The sequence below is a fragment of the Eschrichtius robustus genome, chromosome X (genome assembly GCF_028021215.1).
Source record: "Eschrichtius robustus isolate mEscRob2 chromosome X, mEscRob2.pri, whole genome shotgun sequence".
NCBI lineage: Eukaryota > Metazoa > Chordata > Mammalia > Artiodactyla > Eschrichtiidae > Eschrichtius > Eschrichtius robustus.
The window spans coordinates 129,989,067-130,000,564 of NC_090845.1; the positions used below are offsets into that span (position 1 = coordinate 129,989,067).

General features: G+C 42.9%; 1 protein-coding gene across 1 annotated transcript in view; it reads left to right on the top strand.

Moving 5' to 3' along the window:
- The window catches only part of FMR1NB (FMR1 neighbor), a gene marked incomplete at its 5' end in the record, with an annotated part of 61,520 nt that extends 50,483 nt beyond the window's left edge, over positions 1-11,037 (top strand). The window contains 2 exon segments of the mRNA XM_068532708.1: positions 9,636-9,712; positions 10,933-11,037. Of these exon segments, the coding sequence (XP_068388809.1) occupies positions 9,636-9,712; positions 10,933-11,037 (182 nt within the window).
- Between the last annotated feature and the right edge of the window lie 461 nt (positions 11,038-11,498).

An 11,498-nucleotide genomic window follows, 5' to 3' on the forward strand; every position in this document is an offset into this window, starting at 1 on the left:
GAGTGTCACCTGTGCCTCTTGTTTTCCTCCAAGAGTTCCTGGTTTGGATAAGGACTAGGTTTCTACAAATTGCAGTGTCAGCAGCTTGCAATGTGAGAGCCAAGCCATACAACACTCTTCCCTTTTTGATTCACTAACCAAAGAGCAGGCTTTGTTTTCTGTGCAATCGAAAACAACCTGGTAGATAGGTGTCTTAAGAGCTTGTATTATTGACTTGATTATAAAAGAAAATCCCTGCTAAGCACCTTGATCTGGCTATCTGGGTGGTATGGATTTTTTAAAAAGGGTCATGTGTTAGAATCTACCAAGGGAAAATAAAATGCTCATTTAAGATGCATTGGCAGTGTGTAGTTGGCTTAAAGTATCATTTACTGAGTTCTTACCATTTTTCACTCTCTCAACTTCGTTAGTTTTGGAGAATTCCTTATTGAGGGACTATGAGCTATCAGTAGTTAGCAATGCGACTGCAAGAGAGAGACGAAATAGCAAAATGGTCATGTTTTTAGAAAGGAACTTTTAACTTCTCCCTTCTTGTATTCCCAATGGAAACACTGTGTCGTGCCATGTTGTTGGGTAGAAGAGCTTGTCTTAGGTAAAGAACAAGTGAAATAAATCATGACACATCCATATGATGGACTGTATGTAGCTGTTCAAAATTATGACATAGATTCATAGATATTGACATGGGAAGGTGTCCAAACTGAATTGTAAGAGAAACAGAGCAAGTTGCAGAACAATATGTAAAGTATGATCCCAGTTTGAAATATATATTTGCTTTTATATGTTCAGAAAATAAGATCTAGGAGATCATTCACTAATTTGCTTAAAGTGGTTTATGTTGTGAGGGAGAGAGTAGTATTGCAGTGCAGGGGGACTTATATTTTCTACTTTATATATTTTTCTACTGCCTGGATTTTTTATGAGAAAGTAATCTAAATAAATAATGATGTGGAGGGAGCGTATGTTGGCACAATCCTCTGAGACGTTCATAATGCTGAATATAATTGTTGCTCAGTATAATCAATTGTCACTCATCTTGAACAGACCAAAGCCAAAGAAAACCAATTAGTTAACCTATAAATTATATCCTTTCTACACTTGAAGCTGTTTACAATATTAAAAGACCTGAAGTGGAACAATAAAAATAAATGTATAAACTAAAAAAGGCAAATTGTTTAGAAGAAATGAGATAACCATTTAGAAGGAATGAGGTAACTGTAACAGGAATATGGAATGGCATTTCTACTAAACAAAGCACAGAGTTTAGCTCTGAGGTTTCTGGTTCCCAAGCAAAAAAAGGTAACTAGGTTGGCTCTATTGTCTGTGTTTATACTGAAGGAAGAGTATTAAAAGAAATTTATTGTATGGTGTCTTATATAAGCAACACTGAGTGACATATTGGACAATGTTTTTTATTATATGTTTACCAAAGAGACAGAAACTTCTGACTGAATATTTTCTTCACATGTCCTCTTAAAAATGCAGCCAAAATGCCAGATCATAACTCAAATCACTGAAAAAGTCTCTTTGGGGAAACTGAGGGAATATAGTTCAGATACATATTTTCCTGATGATCCAAACAAATCATTTTCAAATCTGGCTGCATATCAGAATCAACTGGGGGGAGGCTTTTAGAAGTTCAGGTTCCATGGTCTACCATGCATCTTCAGATTCTCATTCTGAAGATCTGGCATTGGGCTTGAGAACCTGTAATTACTGGTGCTCTGTGCATATTCTGGTGCAAATCCTGGTTTGAGAACCACTGATCTATGGTACACAATAAACACAGCACATTTTCCTCTAGCATATGTTTTATTCGAAGATAAGTAACGTTTTTCCTATTAAAACAGATGAATTATGAAGCATAATTCGAATTTTGCATTAATTTCTGAAATAAAATATGAGCCTTAGACATTTAATACATGCAAGGGCTCATTTGGGGCTATTTCCCAGACCACGAGGAGGTAGAGTTCATGCCTCACTACTGTTAAAGTTTTTATTTATTTATTTATTTATTTATTTTTGGCTGTGTTGGGTATTCGTTGCTGCACGCGGGCTTTCTTTAGTTGCGGCGAGCGGGGACTACTCTTTGTTGTGGTGTGCGGGCTTCTCCTTGCGGTGGCTTCTCTTGTTGCGGAGCGTGGGCTCTAGGCACGTGGGCTCAGTAGTTGTGGCACGTGGGCTCAGTAGTTGTGGCACGTGGGCTCAGTAGTTGTGGCACGCGGGCTCAGTAGTTGTGGCACGTGGGCTCAGTAGTTGTGGCTCGTGGGCTCTGTAGTTGTGGCACGTGGGCTCTGTAGTTGTGGCTTGCGGGCCCTAGAGCACAGGCTCGGCAGTTGTGGCGCGTGGGCTTAGTTGCTCCGCGGCATGTGGGATCTTCCCGGACCAGGGCTGGAACCCGTGTGCCCTGCATTGGCAGGTGGATTCTTAACCACTGTGCCACCAGGGAAGCCCCTGTTAAAGTATTTTGATGGAAAGGTTTTTAAAGCACTAAGGGAATTGTGTCAGGGTTCAGTTATAAAATCCTTGGAAGGATTAGAAGATCGGAGATCAGGAGGCAGCTCTGTGATCTCCAGAGGCTAGGAAGCTGCTGCTCCAGCCCCTGTTACCACTGCTGCTGCCTCCATTACCTCCACACAGAGCTCAGGGCTGACCAGTGACACTTGACCAACAGTGACAATAGCAGCAGGAAGATGGACTTTGCCTCCCTCCGGCCTTCCAAATCTTGTGCAAGAGCATCTCATTGGTAAAATGGAATTCACATCCAGGATCCTAGCTGCAAGAGAGCCAGGGAAATAGAGTTTATAGTTTTTCCATCCCTGTGGTATACAGGCAGGTACATGGAAGAGGATAGGAATGGATATTGAGCGTCAAAGGATGCTGTCAAGTAAAATCACGAACCAAAAATGCTAAGCAGCTGGATTTAACTGGCTAGGGAAAGCCCTGAGATTCACAAAACATGGAGATATTGCCATCTGCTTGTAACGCTGAGTGAGATACTCTTTCCTGACAGGCTAAAATGGAAATTAATTTTTCCCTTTTATAGAAGACATTCTGTAGCTGGCTCTGTTCCCCAAATGGCATTTGTTATTGGCGCTAGCATGAGTCGAATGCCTTTAATGAAGAATTTGTGAATCACATGTTTCACAAATAATAATTTGCGTATGAAAAATCTTTTCTTTAAGTATGTGTGTGACTGATTCTGAGTTATGTGAACTGCTATCCCGTCATTTTGCTTGGTGCACGAGTGTGTGTGCGTGTGCGTGCACACGCGCGCGCACGCGAGGACGCTTCCTAGGAGGCTTTCCTGAGCTAGGAGATAGGCTGGCCATTCTCCTGGTTGTCTAGACATGGATTATTCATGGCCAACTCCAGTCTGCCTGTGCTTGTGTTTGCTTGTTTGCTTGGAGTCAGAGGTGATGCTTTTCTGAAAGCATCACAGTAATAGTAGCTGTTTACTGAGCACTTGTTCTCTGCCTAACATTGTGCTAAGTGCTTTACATATATTTATTTTTCTAATACTTATGATAACACTTTGAGGTCTGTGTTACTACCCTGTTTTACAGATGAGGAAACAGGCACAAAAAGGCTAAATAATTTTCCAAGGTGACAGAGCTAGTAAGTGGTAGAGCCAAAATTCAAACCATTTATCTGATGCTAAAGCTTCCACTACCTTACATGACATTGAAGAGAACCTCAGAAAATTACTTGTGGAACTGAGACCTCTTTTCTATTTTACTCTTATTATCCCTTTAGTCCCTCTATTTTGGCCAAATGTATGACCAGACTCAGGAACGGCAATATTGAGAGTAATAGCACGTTTAGGAGGGGAAGGGACATTTTTGGTATAAGCTGAGGTGCCCAGACAAGGATGCAAGACCAAAAGTCTGTCTGGTTATTATTCTGGTTATTGAATAATCAACTGCTTCAGTGCAGACATAACACAAGATACTCCTTATCTTCCCTTATTGTGGGGTGAGACTATAGTACATTCTGTGTATTCCTATAATGCTCGGGGTCTAGATAGGGAAATAAATTGGAAAAAAATAAGAAGAAGAAGGAAGAGAAATAACCTGCATTTGTCCACTGTTTTATCTAAACAAATTCCTAGTTAAAAAGGTAGTTTCTCTCAGAAAACCTTGAGTTCTGACTGATGGGAATTTGTTGCCTGTCATTGGAGTGATGTCAACAGAATTGGAGTGATTTCTACTCATTCTTTAACTTGTTATCTCATAATTTCACCATTCCAGTCTCGTGTGTGGCACAGGACCATACATGGTCAAAGTGAAGGGGAAGAGAACAATTTCCATCCAGTATAAAATACTCAACTCAACACTAAAATAAGCACAGCTACCCTTATCCCACAGACATCTGGTACAGTGTTTCTCAAATAAGACACCATTAGTACTTTGGGAGGGACTCTTCTTCACTGGGAAAGGCTGTCCTAAGTAGATTTTAGGGCACTAAGTGTCAAGTAGCTCTGAACCCATCCCCTGGAGAAGCCAGGGCTCTGGCCTCATCCATGGTATGACTCTGAATAGGGAATGCTGCTTCCCTGTGGGCCGTTTCTCCAGGGAAAACTGCCTGAAACACAGACAAGTAATTTGCTCAAAGTAAGATCACCAGATAAAATACAGAATGCCCAGCTAAATGTTAATTTCAGATAAACAATGAATAAATTTTTATATAAGTATGTCCCCCAAACTTAACTGGGTATCCTGGATTATTATTTGCTGAATCTGACAAATAATCAAGTAACCCGAACCCAAGGTCAGTTGGCAGATCCATGACCGAATAAGTGGTAAATCTGTGACTTGAAGCAGGCCTGTTTAGTGTGACTTCAGATTGAATGAATTCTCCTGCTCTGTACTGCCTTCCACATTTGTTGAGCAGCTTTCAAGTACAAAAACCGTGCCATGCAGGATGCAAAGATAGAGTTATAATTCCTGCCTTCAAGTTATTTGGCTTCTCCATGATGAGAAAAGAGAGTTGGGAAGAACTGTATATTAGGACTGTCTTCCTAAGGGCCTACTATGTGATGAAAGCTGAATCGCTTTATATTCTAGAGGAATTTTGGAAGTTTAAACAAGCAACTCATGTTGTGCTTTTCCTCTGAGGAGTCTTGTAGAAACATTCAGGTTATTTTATAGAGTGAGAGAGCTGCAGAGACAGCACCATGAGAAGCCCTTCCTGGGACTGACTTCCTACTCTTCTTATTTGCTTCAAGGGGTGGCTGATTAGGAGGCTTGACCAAGGTCAGAGGCTTATGTTAATTAATGGGTTTCACATATTAGGCAGGATGGTCCTATGGATAAGAATGCAACCCACCCAAGTAGCTTGCTCAAGCCAACCAAGTCTTACTAAAAATTCCCAGGATTCCAAAAGCTGAAGAAGCACTTTTTGACATTAATAACTTTACGTTCCCTTTTGCCTTTATTAATGAGACTGTATATATGGAAGTGTTCTGCAAACTGGAAAAGATATTTATTTATTTACTTTTCTTTTTTTCTTTTTTTGGTAATAGGTTTATTTATTTATTTATTTATTTATTTATTTATTTATTTATTTATTTCTTTTTGGCTGTGTTGGGTCTTCGTTGCTGCGCGTGGGCTTTCTCTAGTTGCGGCGAGCAGGGGCTACTCTTCGTTGTGGTGCACGGGCTTCTCATTGGGGTGGCTTCTCTTGTTGCGAAGCACAGGCTCTAGGTGTGCGGGCTTCAGTAGTTGTGGTGCACGGGCTCAGTAGTTGTGGCTCGCGGGCTCAGTAGTTGTGGCTTGTGGGCTCTAGAGCGCAGGCTCAGTAGTTGTGGCGCATGGGCTTAGTTGCTCCACGGCATGTGGGATCTTCCTGGACCAGGGCTCAAACCTGTGTCCCCTGTGTTGGCAGGCGGATTCTTAACCACTGCACCACCAGGGAAGCCCCTGGAAAAGATATTTAAATGAAATAACTGTGAAATACTATTTTGTTATCTGTGTTTTAAATGTGATGAAACAGACATCAGAAAAATTAGAGTTACATATGAGTTAAATGGATAAGTAGATGGTATCATCCTGTACGATTATCTTTTTGCAGCTCGCTCTATTCACTCAACACTGTTTTTGAGATTTATTTGTGTTGATACATATAGATCTAGTCCATTTATTTTAACTGCAGTATAATATTCCAGTGTATGAATAAAGCACAGTTTTATTTATCCCTTCCCATACTGATGGATGATTAGGTTGTATTCACTTTCTTTTTTGCTATTGCAAACAGTACTACAATGAATATATTGTAATGTACATGTCTCCTTGTGCACATGCAGGAAAGTTTTCCTAGGATAGAAACCTAGAAGTGGTCAGTTTGATGCTAGCCATGCAAATTAAAAATCACTCAGAACAATATTATGTATTACCTATAAATACATACATATAGAGACCAGGATAAGAACATTCATGGGAAATATACACACTAACTTTGGGGGAGTGGTTACTCTGAGGAGGGAAAAGGAAGGTAGATATGGGAGGGGTTTGGAGCTTGAGCTATAACATCTTATTTCTTAACAAACGGAGATAGTTCAGAAGCATATATGGCAAAATGTTACCTTCTGTTAAATCTGGGTGGTGAGTACATGGGTGATGTTACTTTCTGTATGATATAAATATTTCATAAAGATAATGAAAAATATTAAGTTATATAACTAAAAAGATAAATTGAAAGGATTCAGGACACCAGCCCCAGTGTTGACTCCTAGTTCACACTCAGATAAAAGCTGAAGAAAATGGAATTCTCTTTCTCTTTAGCCCAGCTCAGAGTTACTTCCTCAAGTGCCAGACTCCCAAGAAACAGGGGACATGCTTGTTCAAACCAAAGCAAAGTATATCAAAAAAAAAAAAAAAAGGTACAGATACTTCCTAAACAAATCCCTATTCAGTCATATTTCATGCTCTCTGATGGAGATGAGGATCCACTCAGATCTTATGAGGTGAGCAGTTTAAAATGGAGGCATGGCATTTCTAAAGCTTGAAGAGGTAGATATTTTTCATTGTTAGTTTCTTGACAATTATAGTACAAATCACATGAGGGAGCTATTGGCAAAGGGAACTAGAAGAGGGTGCTGGAGAAGGATATTTCACCCTGGAAACAGAAACAAGCACTGTCCGATAGCCCTGTCTAACTACCTTTCTAAGGCCACTTGCTATTTGAGCAAGGGCGAATGCTCGCTCACAACTGTACAGCTGATCCGAAAATAGAAGGGCAATAGGAACCTCTGCCAGCTCCGCAATCCCAAATCCACACCAGTTCAAAACAGTAGGTAGCTAGGGCCCAAGTGCTAAATTTTGAGAAGACATTTTCCTCCCTAATTAAATACAAGGCAGTGTCACTATTTGATGTTACTGGCTAGAATTTGAAAGGACAAATTGCTGAATTCTGGCACATAGTTATTTGATTAACAAACATGATAATGGTAAAAGACAAGAACAGAAACCCAAAGACTCTATAAGGAGGTAACAAAAATCACATTTGTGCCTAATCATAAGATTATCTAATATTAATCAGCACTTCATAGTTTGCAAGTATTACCCAATCATTAATTAGTTAATGTAACCTAGCAAACTGGCAAGTAGTTTATTATGGTTTGCTGACCAGAGCCCAATCAATGGAGAAGCCATTTTACTTTAGATAATACCACACTCATGTGGAAATTTTCTGCGTTATATTTTACTGCCACATAAATTCACCCCCCATTGCATTCCACAGATCAGATTAATCTACCAATATTAATAACAGAAGTGAAATTTAAAGAGATCTCAGCCAGTCATCCAAACTAATTAACCAGCAAAGAACTAAAAAGGAGCTCTGTGTTTCCCTGTCCCCAGAACCCACACACAGCAGAGGCCTTTGTCCTGGTTGCAAATCTGACCACGTAGGAGAAATTTGCTCAAGCGGCTTTTGCACATGCAGTGGCATTATTGGGTCTGGCCACTGCTGTGCTTCTTTGCCAACAACTGCTATTGAACATTTGCCATCTTCCCTGCTGCTGCTGAGGCTCAGGATTAGATGCAGGGAGGCCAGCAACCCTCACAACTTCATCTGTTGGCTCGGCAGGCAGGCAGGAGCCAAGCAGCATGGCAGAGGGAAAAACCTTTGAAATCATCAATTTGAAGACCCTGCCTCAAATTGGCAAGTCTGGAGGGGAGGGGAATAAACAGGACTTGAAGTCAAAGGGCCAGCAATGGCTCCTGAGAGAGAGAGAGAGAGAAAGAGAGAGAGAGCGCTCTTGGAGAGCAGGTTGGGTAGAGAGGGACACTATTCTGATGGGGAGAGTGTGGGGGTCTCAACTTGGATACCATGGGTGAGATACTTCTCTGCTGTGTGGGGCTGTCCTGTGTACTATAGGATATTTAGCAGCATCCCTGGCCCTTCCCCACTAAATGCCGGTAGCACCTTCCCTCTTGCTCCACCAAATGGGACAACAGAACTGTCTCCAGACACTGCCAAGTGTCTCCCAGGGATGAGAATCACCCCTGGTTGAGAACCACTGGTGTGGCACATTAACGCCTTTTCAGCAGGCTGCAGTTTGGATTTTTGTGTACCAAATGTGGCCTAATTCACCTCTGTTCTGCGTTGAATTGAGTCTTCCCCAAAAGATGTTGAAGTCCTAACCCTTAGTATCTCAGTATGTGACTTTATTTGGAAATAAGGTTGCTACAGATATACGTAGTTAAGATGAGGTCATAGTGGTGTAGGGTGGGCCCTAATCCACGACTGATGTCCTTATAAGAAGATGGCTATGTGAAGACAGAAACCCACAGATGGAGAAAGCCATGTGAAGACGGAGGCAGAGGTTGGAGTGAACACAAGGACTGCCCGCAACACTAGAAGCCAAGAGAAAGTGCCCTGCTGACACCTTGCTCTCGGACTTCTAGCCTCCAGACCTGTGAGACAATAAATTTCTCTTGTTTAAGCTGTCCGTTTTGTGGTAGCTTTTTTGATGGCAGCTCTAGCAAACAAATGCAACCTCCCTGCTAAAGTTGGTCTGTTAACAAAAAGTCACATTTCAGGGAAGAAGTTTTCAGGCAGGGATTTGGAGCAGTCTGTCAGAGGCCTGCTAGCTCTCTCCTGGCAAGTATCAGTTTTCGCATGGCGTCCTGGGTTGGTAACTTGTGCCCAAAATGGGGTTGGGGGCTGCTTTCAAGGGCCTCGGATGAAAGACAAACAACATGCAGAACCAAAGCCCATGGAGTGTCCATCCCTATCCTTCATCCCTCGCCTGCATCTTCCTCTCTGATTATTTCACTCAAAAGCCAAACTACCACGCAGCAGAGTAAGCATCTTTCTTTCTTCCTTGACAAGCTGCGTTAGTCTACAAGAAACTCAAATCCATCCAGTCTTCTGTACTTATGGTCAAAAAGTGGCAAAGTTAGTTAGGATCTTGAGCTCGTGGCACCTCTTCTTTCTTTCAGCTTTCCTTCCTGAAAAATGCGGTTCAGTGCAAAAACTGGCTTCAAGTGAGGCTGTGCTTGCTTAAGAGACACAAGGAGATGACTTGAAGGGGATGGAGGGAGGTCGTTGACAGTTTAGATTTTCTTTTTTTAAAATTTTAGATCTAGGGAGTTTGGCATGTTCAGAACTCCCCTAGCTCTTGGCTTCAGGGTCTCCCCAGGGGTTACAGGTCTTCGCAGCAGTTCCAAGTCCAGGGAAGGTGGATGGAGCAAAGGGAGAACCTGAGGTGAGAGGCAGTGGGCCCCTGGGGGGGTCCTTGCCCCCATCCGGCATGTGGCCTCTTAATTTAACTCTTACTCTGCCTTGGCAGGGCCAGCTGGGCACACAGACAAATGTACTGTTTCAATGTGGAATTGAAGTAGCAGTGGGAGCAATTATGTGGAACAAAGCTTTACTTTTTTTCTCAAAAACTGGGGTGTGGGGACACATGAAAACAGCTCCCATTTCATATGTGCTTTTGATGTGCCAGGTGCTTCACAGACTTGCCTCATGGAATGACGACAACTACCTTTGGGAGATGGAGATCGTTAGAACAGTTTTCAGATGATGTAACTGAGCCTCAGAGAGGCAAAAGTGTTTTACTCTAAGTATGCACCACTACAAGGAGCGGAGACCAATTTGAATCCAGACCTTGCTGAAGGCAAAGGCCAGACCCTTTCGTGTCACCACACTGGTCCTGGGCAGCTAGCCCTTGCCTTTCCTGCAAGGCCTGGAGGTCTCCACATTGTGGGTGAGAGAAGCTGTCTGGAGAACCGGGATGCAGTAGGTAGAATGTCCCACCCCCGCAAAGATGTCCAGAATCTGTGAATATGTTACCTTACATGGTGTTAGGGGGTAAATTGTGCCCCCCAGAAGATATGTGGATGCCCTAATCCCAGATACCTCAGAATGTGGCCTCAGTTGGGAATGGGGTCATTGCAGATGTAGTTAGTTAAGTTAGGATGAGATCATATTGGAGCAAGGTGTCCCCTTAACCCAATATGACTGGCATCCTTACAAAAAGGGGGAAATCTGGACACAGGGACATAGAGGAGAATGCCACGTGACAATGGAGGCATTGAGACCGAAGAGATCAAAGTGCTGCGGCTGCAAGCCCAGGAACACCTGTGACTGCCAGAAACTGGAAGAGGCAAGGAAGGATCCTCCTCTAGAGCCTTCGGAAGGATTGTGTCCTGCTGACACCTTGATTTCAGTCTTCTGGCCTCCAGCACTGTGAGAGAAGAAATGTCTGTTGTTTTAAGCCACCCAGTTTGTGGCAGCCCCCCAAAAACTAACATGCACGGCAAGAGGGACTTTGCTGATGTGATTAAGGTCACAAACTTTGAGATGGGCAGGTTATTCTGGTGTATCAGGGTGGGCCCAGTGTGGTCACAAGGGTCCTTGTAGGAAGGAGGCAGGAGGGTCAAAAGCAGAGAGTGTGAAGCTGCTCTTCTGCTGGCTTTGAAGATGGACGAAGGGGTCATGAGCCAAGGAATGTGGGCGCCTCTAGAAGCTGGAAAAGGCCAGGAAGTTGATTCTCCCCTAGAGCCTCTGGAAGGACCACAGCCCTGAAGACAACTTGATTCAAGCCTACTGAGACCCATTTTGGACTTCAGACCTCCGGGACCGTAAGATAATAAATTTGTATCACTGTTTTGTTTTAATTAGTTAATTAATTAATTAAGTAATTAAATTTTTGACCGCATTGGGCCTTCCCTGCTGCACGCGGGCTTTCACTAGTTGCTGAGAGCGGGGGCTACTCTTCGTTGTGGTGCGCAGGCTTCTCATTGCGGTGGCTTCTCTTGTTGCGGAGCGTGGGCTCTAGAGTGCAGGCTCAGTAGTTGTGGCGCACAGGCTTAGTTGCTCCGCAGCATGTGGGATCTTCCTGGTCCAGGGCTTGAACCCGTGTCCCCTACCTTGGGGGACACGCCACCAGGGAAACCCAAATTTGTGTCACTTTAAACCGCAGAGTTTGTGATAGTTTGTTACAGCAGCCGTAAGTGATGAATACACTGGAAACCTCGCAACCCGGC